The 16314-nt window shown below is 56.0% G+C and overlaps 1 protein-coding gene across 1 annotated transcript in view; it reads left to right on the top strand.

Annotated features, from left to right (window-relative positions):
• CBLC (Cbl proto-oncogene C) overlaps positions 1-13438 on the top strand; it is a 14526-nt gene extending 1088 nt beyond the window's left edge. The window contains exons 2-12 of the mRNA XM_039249331.1: positions 1736-1882; positions 2082-2238; positions 2498-2619; positions 3797-3934; positions 6618-6705; positions 7620-7751; positions 8771-8929; positions 9420-9479; positions 12946-13061; positions 13182-13255; positions 13359-13438. Of these exons, the coding sequence (XP_039105262.1) occupies positions 1736-1882; positions 2082-2238; positions 2498-2619; positions 3797-3934; positions 6618-6705; positions 7620-7751; positions 8771-8929; positions 9420-9479; positions 12946-13061; positions 13182-13191 (1129 nt within the window). The 3' untranslated portion in view covers positions 13192-13255; positions 13359-13438. The remainder of the gene's footprint in view (positions 1-1735; positions 1883-2081; positions 2239-2497; positions 2620-3796; positions 3935-6617; positions 6706-7619; positions 7752-8770; positions 8930-9419; positions 9480-12945; positions 13062-13181; positions 13256-13358) is intronic.
• The last annotated feature ends 2876 nt before the right edge of the window (positions 13439-16314 follow it).

Below are 16314 nucleotides of genomic sequence, written 5' to 3'. Positions count from 1 at the left end.
CCCTCCTCCCTTCAGACCCGGGATCCAGACCCCCAGCCCCTCCTCCCTCAGACCCAGGAGGCCAGGCCCCCAGCCCCTCCTCCCTCAGACCCAGGAGGCCAGGTCCCAGACCCTCCTCCCTCAGACCCAGGAAGCCAGGCCCCCAGCCCCTCCTCCCTCAGACCCAGGGGTCCAGGCCCCCAGCCCCTCCTCCTTCAGACCCAGGGGTCCAGGTAAGAACCCCCTTTCCCTGGGGGAACCTGGAAAACTGAGCCACTCAGGTTTTTCTTTCTTTGGGCACCTATGCCCTTAGCCCCCCATTTCCCCTCTTTCTTAGCCACCCAGCAGCCCTCTTCAAACTGCGACACACATCCTGGGACTGTGGGGACCTCAGGGAGCTTCCTGCATCCTGAGGGGTGGACTGACACCCCCATCACCGCCCTTGCCTCAGGGGACACACACACCCCCCATCCCCGTCTTGGTTCCTGAGAACACCTAGCTCAGGACCTAGGGCTTGTCTGTAGCCCCCTCCTTTGAACTCTGTGGAAGGGGCTCCCGAGTGACAGGAGTAGCTGAAGTTTGGGGTCTGGAGCCCAGAACAAAACAAGGAGTAGACCAGAAGCTCTCAACCATGTCCGGTAAATACATTGTAAGGTCTCCTTAAATTCATCCTGAAATGAGAGCTGTAGGCTACACTATTTACCTATCATACGTTTTTAAATCACTCTAATACCGAAACTGTTATAAGGAAGTGATCAAAAGAATGGCCTTCATAATAACACTATCTGTGTTTCAAATGAAAATGCCAAAGCACAATTACGACTATTCTGACTTGCGCAATTGGCTATTAAGACATTTGCGCCTTGGGGGGCGCCCCGGCGGGGGGAGGGGGGGCTCAGTCGGTTACACAACGAACTTCGGCTCAGGTCGTGACCTCATGGTTCTCTAATTCAAGCCCCGATCGCTGTGCTGACAGCAGAGAGCCCGCTTCGGGTCCTCTGTGCCCCCTCTCTCTGCCCCTCCGCTGCTCACGCTCTCCCTTTCTCAAAAATAACTACGCATGTAAAAGAATACAAACTAATAATAATTGACATGCACTTGAGTGCCAGCTGTATGCCAGGTGTCGCTGGGCACTTTCTGAGCTCAAAAGACACGGAAGAACCTTTGCTTCCCCTCTGAGACAGGGCTGTACTTATCTTGCACTTATGTCCATTTCACAGTTGAAGAAACTGAGACTTGAGGGGGACGGAAAAAGGAACCTCCCCAAAATGACACAGCTTAGGGTCAGATCGACCCTTGGCTTCTCCCCACGTCCTGACCAGTACCCCAGGGAGGCAGCTGGGAGAAGACACAGGGGTCCCCGACCCTGGGCTGCTAGAAATAAAGCTCCAAGCGTGACCTGCTCCAAGACCACGGTCAATGCCGTCAGCGCTGCTGGGCTATAACAGGTGTCAGGAATCCTGCAGGCCTGGCTCGAGGCCGGACAGGGCCAGGCTGCTCCTTTGGCCCCAGTGGGCTGCGAGTGGAGGCTGGGATCTGTCGGCCGGAGGATGACTTGGCCAGTGGGCAGACCCTCACTTTCCTTCACAGATGAGGAGACCGAGGTGCACAGAGGGGACCATGATAGGCCATTACCCTGCACTGATGCGGTATAGAGCCTGGGGGCCTGGCCCCTGTGGGTGGTCCCCCACGGGGGATGCAGGTGCCAGTGCGAGCCCCAAGGTCCCGCCCAGGCCCTCAGAGCCCATCCTTGCAGGCGACAGCTGGCCAAGCTGGCCCTCGTCTTCAGCTACATGCATGCGGAGCTGAGCGGACTCTTCCCCGGGGGAAAGTATTGCGGACACACGTACCGGCTCACCACCGACCTGGCCCATACCTTCTGGAGGGAGTACTGCGGAGCCCGGTGAGTGAGCACCTGTCCCCAGGACCCCCAAGTTCCTGGAGCCTCGTCCTGTCCCTACCAAGGGACCCAAGAGTCCAGGCCCCCAGCCCCTCCTCCCTCAGACCCAGGGGTCCTGCCCCCAGCCCCTCCTCTCTCAAGGCCCTCCCATGCTAGGTTCCCAAAAGCCTCAGCTGCTACCCCTCCTCTCCCCCCTTCCCAGGTGTGTGCTGACCTGGGCTGAGTTTGAGTCCATCCTGTGCACCTGCCACCCAATGGAATCAGGCTCCACGGCCCTGGCCTTACGCTCCACCGTCAACCTCACCTGCAGCGGCCACGTGTCCATCTTTGAATTTGACATCTTCACCAGGCTCTTCGAGGTCAGGGAGGGCCGAGGCTGGAAGCCCAGACTCTTGCGTCCCGGGGGAAGGAGCGGTCGGGAACATGGATCTGAGGGAAGAGGGGGCTGGGCTCCCAGATTCCTGGTTCCTGGGGAAGGGGGTTGGGCTCTTCTGTACAGGAGGTTCCTGAGCCCCTCCCCGAGGCGGAAGCCCCGTGGCTGGGTTCCGAGGCCCTGGGAGGCACTGGGTGTGGGCTGCCTGCCCCGCCCCCCGTGACCCCAGCACCACCCCGCTCCAGCCGTGGCCAACGCTCCTGAGGAACTGGCAGCTCCTGGCAGTCAACCACCCGGGCTACATGGCCTTCCTCACGTACGAGGAGGTCCAGGCACGTCTGCAGGCCTGCAGGGACAAGCCAGGCAGGTAAAAGGGCCCGGCCTCGGGGGGAGGAGGCTGCTGGGGCCCCCAGGGTCTGCACAGTGGGCTGGGACAGAGTGGGAGCCCAGACACCCTTGGGAGAAAGTCCGAGCTCGTGCTCTACTATCTAGTAAGTATCCCTAATATGACCCCCCGCAGCTGCTGGGGTGGGAGACGGGGAACCAGACACCCGGGTCCTTAAATTATTTCAGCCCTGGAGTTTTTAGCTATTGGGTCCTTCCAGAGGGCGAAGGGTTGAGGGGCTGAACTGCTTGGAACACTAAGAAGTTAAGAGAATAGGAGGCCACATTCATGAGTCTTTGCAGAGGTGTTACAGGTACCATAGGAGGGCAGGGACGTTAGCACTCTCCTGGTGACACTCCAAACTGGCTTAAAGCGAAAGAAAAAGGGATGGATCGGGGCGCCTGGGTGACTCAGTCGGCTAAGTGTCTGACTTTGGCTCAGGTCACGATCTCACAACTGGTGGGGTTTGAACCCCGTGTTGGGCTCCGTGCTGACAGCTCAGAGCCTGAAACCTGCTTGGGATTCTGTGTCTCCCTCTCTCTCTATGCCCCTCCCCTGCTCCCTCAGAAATAAATGAACATTAAAAATAAATAAATGAGAAAAGGAAAAGGGATGGATTCACTCCTGTATTGGAAACGATGAGGCATGGGATTTCAGGCACAGTTGGATGTGGGGCTGAAGTGCAATTGTCCAGAATCAGTTCCTATTCTTTCCTGTGACTACTTTCCTCCGTGTTCACGTCATTCTAAGGCACGGTCTCTCCTTATGGTAGCCAATGGTTTCTAGAAGCCCCGGCTGTATTCCCTACCAGTTTAGCAACCTCTGTAGAAATGGGCTACCTTGCTTCTGCAGCTTCTAGTAAAATCCCAGGGCTGATTTCCAGCACTCTGGTCAGGTGGCCTGAAATGTACTGACTGGCCAAGCTAGAATCAGCCTTGTCTACACCCCAGGGAAGGAGGAAGGAGAGTGGAGCAGGTAGAACGATATCCACTATGGTGGCAGACAGGAATGTAATGCCTCATTGCCTAGAAGGTGGGAAGCTGGGTTCCAAAGGACAAAGACTTAGACACCCAGATCCCCATCAGAAGGAAGGGATGGGGATTCCCAGATGGGGCAGCGGCGGCCACACCCTCAGCCTCTTACCAACCGCTTCCTCCAGCTACATCTTCCGGCCCAGCTGCACCCACCTGGGACGATGGGCCATTGGATACGTGAACTCGGACGGCAGCATCCTTCAGACGATTTCTCTCAACAAACCCCTGTTCCAAACACTCCTGGACGGACAGAAGGGAGGCTTGTGAGTCACCATCCTGGCAGGCGGAGGGTGTCCATGGAATGCACTTGCAAAGGTGGTGCATGTTGAACACTGCCCGAGGTCGCTCTGAGGGCACACAGTTCACCTGGGAGGGGGGCGGGGATTGTGTGGAAACATCATACATTTGCAATACCACAGTGTTCCAGTAGGTGGCAGACGAGGGTCCCGAGGAAGGGGCGCCTTTCCTAGTTGGTAGAAAGTTCCCGTGTCTGAGTTCTGACAAGTGCATGGGAATGGTCTCCAGTGGCTCCATTCCTTGGAATTCTGCTGAAAAGCTTTTGCTTCTAGTTAGTCACATCCTGTTCTAGAATCTAGACAGTTAAAGCAGAAAGAACACTGGGCCAGCAGCTAGACTGGTGTTTTCAACCTGTAACTTTGTCCCACAAGCCCTGGATCAGAAGCCACCTTGGGTAGGGGGGAGGGGCTCCTGGGTAGCTGAGACGGTTAAGCACAGGTCATGATCTCACAGTCCGTGAGTTCGAGCCCCCACGTAGGGCTCTGTGCTGACAATGTGCTGACAGCTCAGAGCCTGGAGCCCGCTTCCGATTCTGTGTCTCCCTCTCTCTCTGCCCCTTCCCTGCTTGCTCTCTGTTTCTCTCTCAAAAATAGTAAACATTAGGGGCACCTGGGTGGCTCAGTCAGTTAAGCGTCCGACTTCGGCTCAGGTCATGATCTGACAGTTTGTGGGTTCGAGCCCTGCATCAGGTTCTGTGCTGACAGCTCAGAGCCTGGAGCCTGCTTCTGATTCTGATTCTTCTCCCTCTCTGACCCCCCCCTGCTCATGCTGTCCCTCTCTCTCAGAAATAAATTTTTTTAAAAAACATTAACATTAAAGAAAATAAACATTAAAAACATTTTTTGAGAATATTAATTTTATTTTATTTTTATTTTTTTTACAAATAGTTTATTGTCAAATTAGTTTCTACATTTAAAAACATTTTTGGGGGGCGCCTAGGTGCTTTAGTCGGTTAAGCGTCCGACTTTCACTTAGGTCATGATCTCGCGGTTCGTGGGTTCGAGCCCCGCGTCGGGCTCTGTGCTAACAGCCAGCTCAGAGCCTGGAGCCTGTTTCAGTCTGTGTCTCCCTCTCTCTCTGACCCTCCCCTGCTCACACTGTCTCTTTCTCTCTCCTAGAAATAAATAAAAATTAAAAAAAATTTTTTTTTTAATTAAAAAAAAGAAGAAGCTACGTTGGGAAGGAGAGGTGGAGAAAAAAGGCAGGTGAGGTTCCAGGTCTTCTCCTGAACCTTTAGCCAGAGCTATCGTATTAGTCCTGTGTATATGATAAGATATGAGATAGATACGCAGTCAGTTCTCATTGGTTATAGCAGTTCGGTTCTATAAAGTTGCTGCAAACACTGGATTATTAAATACTGAACCATTGCTCGTAGGAGAAATACAGACTCAGTTTCCTGCAAGATTCTGCTCACCTTTTTTTTTAAGTAGGCTCCACACCCAATGTGGGGCTTGAATTCATGACCCAGAGATCAAGAGTCACATGCTGAACCTACTGAGCCAGCAGGGTGCCCCATCTGGTCACATTTTTGTCAATCAGTTGCTACTTATTGGTGACTAACAGTAACCTTTTCACATATCTGTGTCTAAACACACGTTTTTGAACATACAGTTGAGGGGCACCTGGGTGGCTCAGTCAGTTAAGCGTCCAACTTCGGCTCAGGTCATGATCTCATGGTTTGTGGGTTCAAGCCCCACGTCGGGCTCTGTGCTGACAGCTCAGAGCCTGGCTCCTGTTTCAGATTCTGTGTGTCCCTCTCTCTCTGACTCTTCCCTGCTCACGTTGTCTTCCTCTCTCAGAAATAAATAAAACGTTTTAAAAATTAAAAAAAATAGTAAGACTAGAAATTGGTCTCTCCAGCAGTCTGTGACCTAAGACACTTTTTTTAGTGGGTTTTTTTTTTTTAATGTTTTATTTATTTCTAGGAGAGAGAGAGAGAGACAGCGTGAGCAGGGGAGGGTCAGAGAGAGAGGGAGTCACAGACTCTGAAACAAGCTCCAGGCTCTGAGCCGGCAGTCAGCACAGAGCCCGACGCGGGGCTCGAACCCACGAACCGTGAGATCATGACCTAAGCGAAAGTCGGACACTTAACCGACTAAGCCACCCAGACGCCCCTTTAGTGTTTATTTTTGAGAGAGAGAGTGAGCAGGGGAGGGGCAGAGAGAGAGGGAGACAGAATCCCAAGCAGGCTCGGTGCTGTGGGCACAGAGCCTGACGCAGGAGTCGAACTCACAAACTGTGAGACCATGACCTGAGCCAAAACCGAGAGTAGGGTCCCTAACCAGCTGAGCCCCCCAGGCGCCCCAAAGATGCCCTTCTCCTTGGGCCCAAACACTCGAGGACGGGGGTTGGGGGGTGCTGCGGGAGGTCTGGGATGTAATCAGTTTCCTGACTCTCGTTGATCTGAGTTGTGTTTCCACTGAGGTCTAGCGTGCCGTTTCTTGGGGAGTCTGAGGGGACAGGGCCTGGCCCTGGGGGCTGAGGACTCACAGCCTGCCCCGGAGAGTCCCAGTTTGAGGAGAGGGAAGGGAAAAGATGCCCAGGCCAGGGACGGATCTGGGAGAGACGCTTCTCCGGAGGGCGCTGGGCCCGTGTCTGGGGTGAGGAGCGCTGGACGGCCCACGGTACCTCCATCTTCCCTTCACACAGCTTCCTCTACCCGGATGGGAAGAACCACAACCCAGACCTTACTGAGCTCTGCCAGCTAGAACCCCGTCAGCGCATCCATGTGTCACAGGTGAGCCCTAGGCCTGTCACTGGCCCTGCGTACTGTACCCCCCACACCGCCCCCCTGGGGTGCCTCAACCTGGGGTGTCTCTCCCTGAGACACTCAGGTTTAGAGTCCCAGAGGCCTTGGGTGTCTGTGCCTGCATGGCGGCCACATGACCTGGGGTCAGTCACTTGGACTCCGAGGGCTCTGTTCCCTCTCTGGAAAATACAGCGCCTCCTGCCTCCCCCCCTGGGGGGTTTTGTGGGAATTCAACCAGGAAATGATACTGCTGAGGTTATCAGAACGGCAAATGACCTTGAGCATTCACTGATAACCACAGGCGAGGGAGAAACAACACGGGAAATCTTTTAGGATAAGTATATCCCACACAGCACTTGGGATATACTTAGACCTCAAAATTGATTCGTCCTTTACCTGAAAATCAAATGTAACAGGTTATCCTGCATTTTTAGCTGGTCAGTCTGGCAGCCCCACCCATAGACTCTCCCTTCCCGCGTGAGGAACAAGTCTCATAAGAAAGTCCAGGGAGGAGGCCACTGGCCACACGGCCTTAGACTTAGGAAAGGGTTCGGGGCAAACACAGAAGTTCGGGACTCTCTTCCTTTTATTTTTCTTTTTCAATTTTTTTTAATGTTTTATTTATTTCTGAGAGAGAGATAGCGTGAGCAGGGGAGGGTCAGAGAGAGAGGGAGATACAGAACCTGAAGCAGGCTCCAGGCTCTGAGCTGTCAGCACAGAGCCCGATGTGGGGCTCGAACCCACGAACTGTAGGATCATGACCTGAGCTGAAGTCAGACGCTTAACCGACTGAGCCACCCGGGCGCCCCTCAGGACCCTCTTCCTGTGGCCCGACTTGGATCCCCATGGCTGACGCCGCCCCCCCCCCCTCCCCCCCCCCCCCACATTGTCTGGCCTCCTAGGAGCAGCTGAAGCTATATTGGGCCATGGACTCCAGGTTCGAGCTCTGCAAGATCTGTACCGAGAGGGACAAGGATGTGAAAATCGAGCCATGTGGACACCTGCTCTGTAGCAGCTGCCTGGACGCCTGGCAGGTGAGTCCGCCCGCCCCGTCTTCCTGCCCATTCTCCCCCCAACCTCCACCTTCATGGTAGAAGTCGCTAAAGGATCACGCCTCTCGGATCAGATGGAGAAACTGAGGCCCCGGGAGAGGCAGAGATTTGCTCAGGGTCACTTGGGAGCGATGACCAGGCGCCACCTGTCCGCATCTGTGTCTCTGTCTCCGGCTACGTTATTAGCAGAAAGGGCTCCTTGTTCCCCCGCTGGGTGAGCTGGGGGCAGTGGCTTCCCCTCCCTGAGCCTCAGCCACTTCCTCTCAAGAACGGGGCTGATAGCAGTCAGCTCCCAAGAGCCCTAGTGAGGGTCCAAGCCCTTGGGGAAGTAGGGCTGTTGCCCCTGTGTGTCGCAGGTGCCTGACACGAAGCTCTGTGACCATAATGGGAGTGTTGGACAAGCTTTGGAGGCTGAGCCATGCGTTTCCAACACGCGCACTTTCTGCTGTAGGATGCAGTTCCCAGCACCATGACCGAATAAGGAAACCGGCCACCCCACATGAAGTTCCCCTTTAGAAAACCCGGGTGGTGGGGAGGGGCGCCTGGGTGGCTCAGTCGGTTAAGCCTCTGACTTCGGCTCGGTCATGATCTCACAGTTCGTGGGTTCGAGCCTCGTGTGCCTGTGAGTGTTCAGCCTTGATCTTCAGAGCTCACTGGTGGTTGTTGGGGAGGTGCGTCCTATGATCCTCAGAACCACAGGGACTCACCACAATTAGCATGGGCCCCGGCCAGGGTCTCAGGCACTCCTAGAGGACAGCAGGGAAGGCTGAGACCCCACCCTGGCCCTGCTGGGCTGCCTGCTTATGCGCCCCTCCTGCCCCCCTTCCCGTCCTGCACTTCCGGCCCCTCTCTTCCTGACTCCTCTCCCTGTGTCTGTTTCTCTCCATCTGTCCTCAGCAGCTCACTCTGTTGCAGGGGAAGGGCCTTGTGGTCCTAAGGGACAAGATGGGGGACAGGGAGACCCTGACCCTGTGTCCCTTCCCACACACCCCACCCCCCAGCACCCTGATAGCCAGACGTGCCCCTTCTGCCGCGGCGAGATCAAAGGCCAAGTGGCCGTGAGTATCCATCCAATTCAAGGGAAGCCAGAGGAGGCCACGGCCACTGCTGAGTTCCTGAGGGACACCAGTAACCAGGAAGATGGGGAGGAGCTGGGGCAGGTGAGCTGGGCCAGGCAGGGGCTGGGCCTGGACCCCTGAGTCTGAGGGAGGAGGGGCTGGGGGCCTGGACCCCTGGGTCTGAGAGCGGAGGCTGGGGGCCCTGGACCCCTGGGTCTGAGGGAGGAGGGGCTGGGGGCCTGGTCTCCTGGGTCTGAGGGAGGAGGCTGGGGGCAGGACTCCTGGGTCTGAGGGAGGAGGGGCTGGGGGCCTGGACTCCTGGGTCTGAGGGAGGAGGCTGGGGGCAGGACTCCCAGGTCTGAGGGAGGAGGGGCTGGGGGCAGGACTCTGGGTCCCAGGGGCCTGCACTTTGCTTCCCCACGGGTCTGGGGCACTGGCTTACTGTAACTCCCCTGAGTTTTGGAGCTGCCGTATTCCCTGTCATGTCTCCAAAGCCTGGAAGATGCTGTAAAGCTGGGATTCTAGCAGAAGGACCTGTAGGTGGGAAGAAGGGGCGGCTTACAATCCCCTGCCCACCCTCCCTCTCTCCTAGGTGGCTTCCTCCGATCCCCCTCGGCTGAATGCATCCTCAGCTAAAGGCTGGCTGAAAGTGGTATGTCCGGCACTGGTCTGAGGTGGGCGGCCCAAGTCCTATTCAGCCCCGGGGTCCCTCAGGGGCACCAGGCCCAGCATTCCCCCTTTGCACCCTCGGACAAGATGCTGGGCCATCTGGCACCCACCAGATGTGCCCTCTTGTTCACTTTCTCACTTGACCGCTCGCCAGCTTTCTGGCTCTCCTTCCACCATCCCAGGCCTGTCTTACCCCAGGGCCTTTGCACGAGCTGTCCCGTCTGCCCGGATCTCCTGTCCCCCAGGCTCGCTTTCTCATCTCCTCCCCAGGGTGGCCTTCCCCAGCCACCCCATTTTATTGAAAAGAGCACCCCCATCCCTCGCAGCCCCCTCCCTGCTGATTTTCATAGTTCCTTTCACCGCCTGGCAGCGTGTACAATCTATTTTCTGTCACCGTCAGCCGGCCGTAGCCCTCCTGAAGGTTAGGACTTCATCTTCTCCATTGGATCTCCAGAGTCTAGAACAGTGCCTGACATGTAGTAGGTGTTCAATAGATAGACTCCATCAAACAGAGTCTCCCCAGCAGTCCTGGGAAGTAAAAAAAAGGTGAAGAAATGTTCCCTTCCTCATTTTCCAGAGGGAAAAAGCTCAGAGAGGTGACTGCACCTGCCAGAATTTCACAGCCTGATACAAGGGAATCTGGTGTTGGGGGCAGGGGGGGTGCTTAGAGACCCCTAACATTACCTGCTTCTAAGCAAGCCTCAGCCTTCCTGGTCCTCCCCACCCCGTACTCCCCACCCCAGGATTTTCTGAGATCCCGGGCTGCTGGGCAGGGCCCCGTCTGTGTTAGGCTGAGTCCACACAAGATTCAATCAATACCGAGGCATCTTCAAACAAACAGCTCAGGAAGTCCGGGAACATTATTTTGACCGCAGCAAACAAGTGAGCCAGCAGGAAGGGGGGGTGGCGGTGACACCAGCCAGGGCAGCTAAAAACAGATCCAGACCTGCAGCCAAAGGCAAATGGAAACATTAGGAGGCACTCAGCCGGCTCCCTGAGGACAATGGGGGCGGGGGACGCAGCCAGAACGGCAGGCTGGGGGGTGGGAGGGACAGCTCCGGCCCCAGGGGCACACCTTTGCCCAGGCTGTGCCCTCTGCCTGGTGTGCTCTTTCCTCTTCTCCCCAAACCCTGCCTGATTCAAATTCCAGTCGACTCCTACTCCTTCATTCTTCAAAACACGCTGCAAGAGGGATGGACCCCGGGGGGGTGCGGCTTCCCAGCAAAGTGAGCACGGTTAACGTGCGTTCTGAATTGCTGCGCACCTGGCACTGCTTTTCATATATTAATTTGACGGTCACGAAGGCCCCGTGTGGTCGGTACTGTCGTGATCACTACTGAGACTTGGAGACGTGGGGGCCATCGGCTCAAAACGAGAGTCAGGAATGGATCCCAGGCCCCTGGCTCGAAACTCCAGACTCCACTCCTGGGGCCTCTATTCCCTTGTCTGTGAAACGGGCGTCATGGCAGTCCCTGCCACACGGGGGTGGGGGCCGCCGTGGGCCCTGGGCAAAGGGGGGGCCTGTGTTAATGGCCAGTGTCAATGTGGTTGTGGTTTGCGTGTGCTGCTGTTCTCCACCTGAGAAACCCGCCCCAAGGCAGCAAGACCGTCATTCAGCGGGACCCTGGCACCTTGCTGGCCACTGGGGACCTCCCCCACCCTCACTGTCCCCATGTGGAGAATGGTAGCCTGGTATGGGCCCCGCAAGTTCTGATGAAGTCAGCAAGACTGAGTGATGTAACCTGAGTCAGACCCCTCCCTAACCTCTCAGAAGCCCCCACTCGTTCCCCAGGGCTCCAGGAAAAAGCCAGCATAGTCTCCACCTCTCTGACCTCCTGCATCCCCCTCCCCCAACTCCTTTTCAGCAACAGTGAAGCACTGCTGTTCTCCTAAGAGGCTGTAAGCCCACCACTCGCCTCGGAAGTCTGCCTCCATCCTTCTCACACTCCGCCTCCCTGTTCACTTGCCCCTCCTTCCAAGAGGTTCCCCCAGGCACTCTCCCCAGGCCTAGTCCAGTTCCCTGAAGGGCACTTCATACTCTCTGGGCATTTCCGTGTTCGCACACTGATTACTCATGGTGAGTCTCTTGCTCAGTAGTTCGTCAGCTGCATGAGGACAGAGATTTTTGTCTGCCTGGTTCATGGCTATCTCTTCAGAGCCTAGAATGGTGCCTGGCCTCACACTCTAGATGCTCAGGGAATGCTTGTGGGGTGGGTGGATGGATGGATGGATGGATGGATGGATGGACAGATGGACAGACAGTTGGGTGAGCGGAAGGATGGAGGGAGGGAGGTATGGATGGATGGATAGATGGATGGATGGACGGACGGACGGACAGACAGATGGGTGAGTGGAAGGATGGATGGACAGGTGGACAGATGAGTGGAAGGATGGATGGATGGATGGACGGACGGACAGATGGACAGACAGACAAGTGAGTGGAAGGATGGATGGACGGATGGATGGACAGACAGTTGGGTGAGTGGAAGGATGGAGGGAGGGAGGTATGGATGGATGGATAGATGGATGGATGGACGGACAGACGGACGGACAGATGGGTGAGTGGAAGGATGGATGGACAGGTAGACAAACAGATGAGTGGGAGGATGGAGGGAGGGATGGATGGATGGATGGATGGACAGACGGACAGACAGACAGGTGAGTGGAAGTATAGATGGATGGAGGGAGGGATGGATGGACGGACGGACGGACAGACAGATGGGTGAGTGGAAGGATGGATGGACAGGTGGACAGATGAGTGGAAGGATGGATGGATGGATGGACGGACGGACAGATGGACAGACAGACAAGTGAGTGGAAGGATGGATGGACGGATGGATGGACAGACAGTTGGGTGAGTGGAAGGATGGAGGGAGGGAGGTATGGATGGATGGATAGATGGATGGATGGACGGACAGACGGACGGACAGATGGGTGAGTGGAAGGATGGATGGACAGGTAGACAAACAGATGAGTGGGAGGATGGAGGGAGGGATGGATGGATGGATGGATGGACAGACGGACAGACAGACAGGTGAGTGGAAGTATAGATGGATGGAGGGAGGGATGGATGCACGGACGGACTGATGGGTGAGTGAAAGGATGGATGGATGGATGGATGGATGGATGGATGGATGGATGGATGGATGGACGGATGGATGAATGGATGGACAGATGGATGGATGGATGGATGGATGGATGGATGGATGGATGGACGGATGAGTGGAAGGATGGATGGATGGACAGATGGACAGACAAAACTTCCTACTCAAGCCAGAGGTGCTAGGGGAAAAGACAGCATGGACAAGAACGAGACCTGTACTGTCCCTCCCCCCTCCTCACCCCAGCCACTCACCTGTTACGACTCTCTGGGCCTTTCTCTGGGCCTCACTTTCTGGGTAAAATGAAAGCTGGCGCTCAGCTGTGACATTGAATCTCCTCCCCTCCAGGCACCTCTGGCCCTTCCCAGACTTCAGAGCCCTCTTCCCTTGCCAAGAATTAAGATTGCGGCCTTAGTCCCATGGGACATCTCCTCCAACCCTCAGGCCAGGGAAGGAGCCACAGGGTAAGTGGAGAGGCAGTGGGGTCCGGGGCTCCCAGGTCGGGGGGAAGACGGGATGGGGGCAGAACGGAAACACTGGTCCCGGGAAGTCAACAGCCCCTCTTCAAACTCTCTTCACTACAGAAACTCCTAAAAGAAAAGTCACCCCTCTGGCTGCCCCCATGGGGCCCGTGATTGCTGCCCAGGCACAGGGGCCGGTGAGTCTACCCCACCCCAGCGCTGGCCAGCCCCCCTCCCTTGGCCTGGCCCTGCCCTGCTCCCCAGCCCGGCTGTGATACTAGTAACCCACGTCTCTTTCAGCCTTGCAGGCCACCAGATGTGCTGCTGAAGGGAGTCCCAGGGGCTGCAAGGGGTTTGTGAATAATAAACTGCCAAGCCTGGTCTGTTCTCTGATGTGTGCAGAAACCACAGCAGCCACCAGGGGGCGGCTTGACATTGGGAACAGGTGGTCCCTGAGGCCTGATGGCCACCTGATGAATCCAGGGGTCTGGAGGGGTGATGGTGGGGAACCCAGCTCTTCTGGATTCAGGAGTAAAGGCCCCTAGCCTCCTCCCTCAGACCCAGGAGGCTTCACTTCCAGCCCCTCCTCCGCCAGACCCAGGAGTCTGGGCCCCCAGCCCCTTCCTCCCTCAGACCCAGGGGTCCAGCGTTCCAAGTTTCAGAGAATCAGGCAGCAACCCCCTTTCTCCATTAATGAAAAAAAAAGTTCCTGGACCCAAACCCAGATATCCAAGTGCTAAGTCCCTAGTTAAAAAGATCTCTCGTTTCTCTAAGAGTTACACACCCAGCCTTGCACAGTGTTCGGGACCCACTCTTTCTTCCGTCCCTCCCTGGATTCTTCTCCAGAGTAACACTGACCCCCAGTCCAACTCAGACTGAAGAAGTCTCCCCAGCTCCTCAGTAATCTTGGAGGGGCCCAAGCCTCCCTCCACTTGGGTTTAAACCCTGAGCCCTACCCTGCGCCCAGCTCAGGGGCATGTAGCAGTAATCACTACCCCACCCCCATCCCCGGCCACTCACAGTCCAGTGGGGGACAGACAGTGACACCCCAGAGTGGGCAGGGCTGGGATGGGGGGAAAGCATGACCCTATGGGAGCCCAGAGCAGGTAACTGACCCAGCCTGGAAGTCAGGGAGGGCTTCCAGGAGGAGACATCCAAGCTGGGACTGTAAAGATGTGGCAAAGGTGTCCCAGTGCAAAGGGAACAGGGAAGCACCCACCACAGATGCGTTCCAAGCAACAGAAGCTGCCTCGGGGACAGAGAGGGAATTTCCTGAGCAGACTCGGGACCTCATGTCTCACAGAATCCCAGGAGCGAGGAGAACGTGGAGAGGGAAGTGGAAGGGAACAGAAGCACCGGCAACCGGCCCCAACTCTAGTCTGGCCACGATCGCGCCACAGAGCAGGTCTGGTGAGGATGCGCTGGTGCCCCGATGGCCACCGGCCACCAGCCCCAGAAACAGGCCGGGGCCGCTCTTAGGAGCTGTGGCTCAGAATAAATCACAGCAAAACTCAGTGGGGAACAGCCACGTTCCGGAATCTCTGCTGGACCGGCGTTCTGGGAAGGGCGTGGCCGCGCGGTTCTGGGCCGGGCATCTGGGGGCTGGACACGCGTCTGCAGCCTCACCGCTCGGTGTGGTCCCCAGTCTGCTAGTTCGGGCTGTCCCGCACGCGGGTCACCTAAGGCAGCCTGACTGCTTGCGTGGTGGCTGGAGGCTGGATGGGGGGGGGGGGGGATGTCCTAGGGACCCAGGCAGAGGCGGCTCAGCCTCTTCTCCCTAATCCTGGGAATCCTGCACCATCACCTCTGCCACGTTCCCATCTTCACACGTGCGTCCCCGAACTGCACAGATGTGAGAGGATGTTAAAGGTGTTAGGAAGAGTGTGTGACCCTTGGCCTCAGGGTTGGGAGTTCGACCCCCACATTGGGTGTAAAGATTACCTAAAAATAAATAGATAGAGGGGTGCCTGGGTGGCTCAGTCGGTTAAGCGTCCAACTTCGGCTCAAGTCATGATCTCACAGTTCGTGGGTTCAAGCCCCGCGTCGGGCTCTGTGCTGACAGCCAGCTCGGAGCCTGGAGCCTGTTTTGGATTCTGTGTCTCCCTCTCTCTCTGACCCTCCCCTGCTCATGCTGTCTCTCTCTCTCTCTCTCAGAAATAAATAAAAACATTAAAAAAAAAAAAAAAGAAAACTTTTTTAAGTTCGTATCTAAACTTGGTCTGCACTACTAACCTCGTGGTCCAACCCCAAATGCATTCCCAGGGACCTCCAAGGCAACAGGCTTCCAATACTTACGTTTTCCAGATGCAAATCTGGAATGACTTGGGACTCCCCATTCCCCTCCAAATGTATCATGATCCCGTATTCCACAAGCTGTGAACTCGTTTTATTTATTTAGGTATTTATTTTGACATTTATTTATTATTGAGAAGCAGAGAGAGACAGCGTGAGCAGGATCAGGGGAGGGGCAGAAAGAGGGGGAGACACAATCCGAAACAGGCTCCAGGCTCTGAGCTAGCTGTCAGCACAGAGCCTGACACGGGGCTCGAACCCACAAACCGTGAGATCATGACCTGAGCCGAAGTCAGACGCTCAACCGACAGCCACCCAGGCGCCCCGTGAACTTGTTTTAAAATTGACCATCAAGCACTGTGTGTAAAGTAACGGGTACACTAGTCCCTCTTATCCACAAGGGGGACGTTCCCAGACTCCCCCTGGATGCCTGAAAACACTGACGGTATCAAACCCTAGCTATACTTTATTTTTTTGTTTTTATGCGTGTGTGTGGTTTTTTTTAATGTTTACTTTTGAGAGAGAGACAGAGACAGAGCAGGAGCAGGGGAGGGGCAGAGAGAGAAGGAGACACAGAATGGGAAGCAGGCTCCAGGCTCCGAGCTGTCAGCACAGAGCCGGACGCAGGGCTTGAACTCACAAAGCGTGAGATCATGACCTGAGCCGACCCAGGCGCCCCTATACTTTCTTTTTTCCAACTAGAGACTTAGTGCTTGGATGTCTAGACATACCTGCGATAAAGCTCAATTTAAGAGTGAAGTACCAGGGGCGCCTGGGTGGCTTAGTCGGTTAAGCGTCCGACTTTCGCTTAGGTCATGATCTCGCGGTTAGTGGGTTCGAGCCCCGCGTCGGGCTCTGTGCTGACTGCCAGCTCAGAGCCTGGAGCCTGTTTCAGTCTGTGACTCCCTCTCTCTCTGACCCACCCATGCTCACGCTGTCTCTCTCTCTCTCCTAGAAATAAATA

This window comes from Hyaena hyaena, unplaced genomic scaffold, assembly GCF_003009895.1.
Source record: "Hyaena hyaena isolate Hyena2069 unplaced genomic scaffold, ASM300989v1 scaffold_9, whole genome shotgun sequence".
NCBI lineage: Eukaryota > Metazoa > Chordata > Mammalia > Carnivora > Hyaenidae > Hyaena > Hyaena hyaena.
The sequence above is the reverse complement of the archived record's forward strand: the minus strand, read 5'-3'. Positions and strand labels throughout refer to the sequence as shown.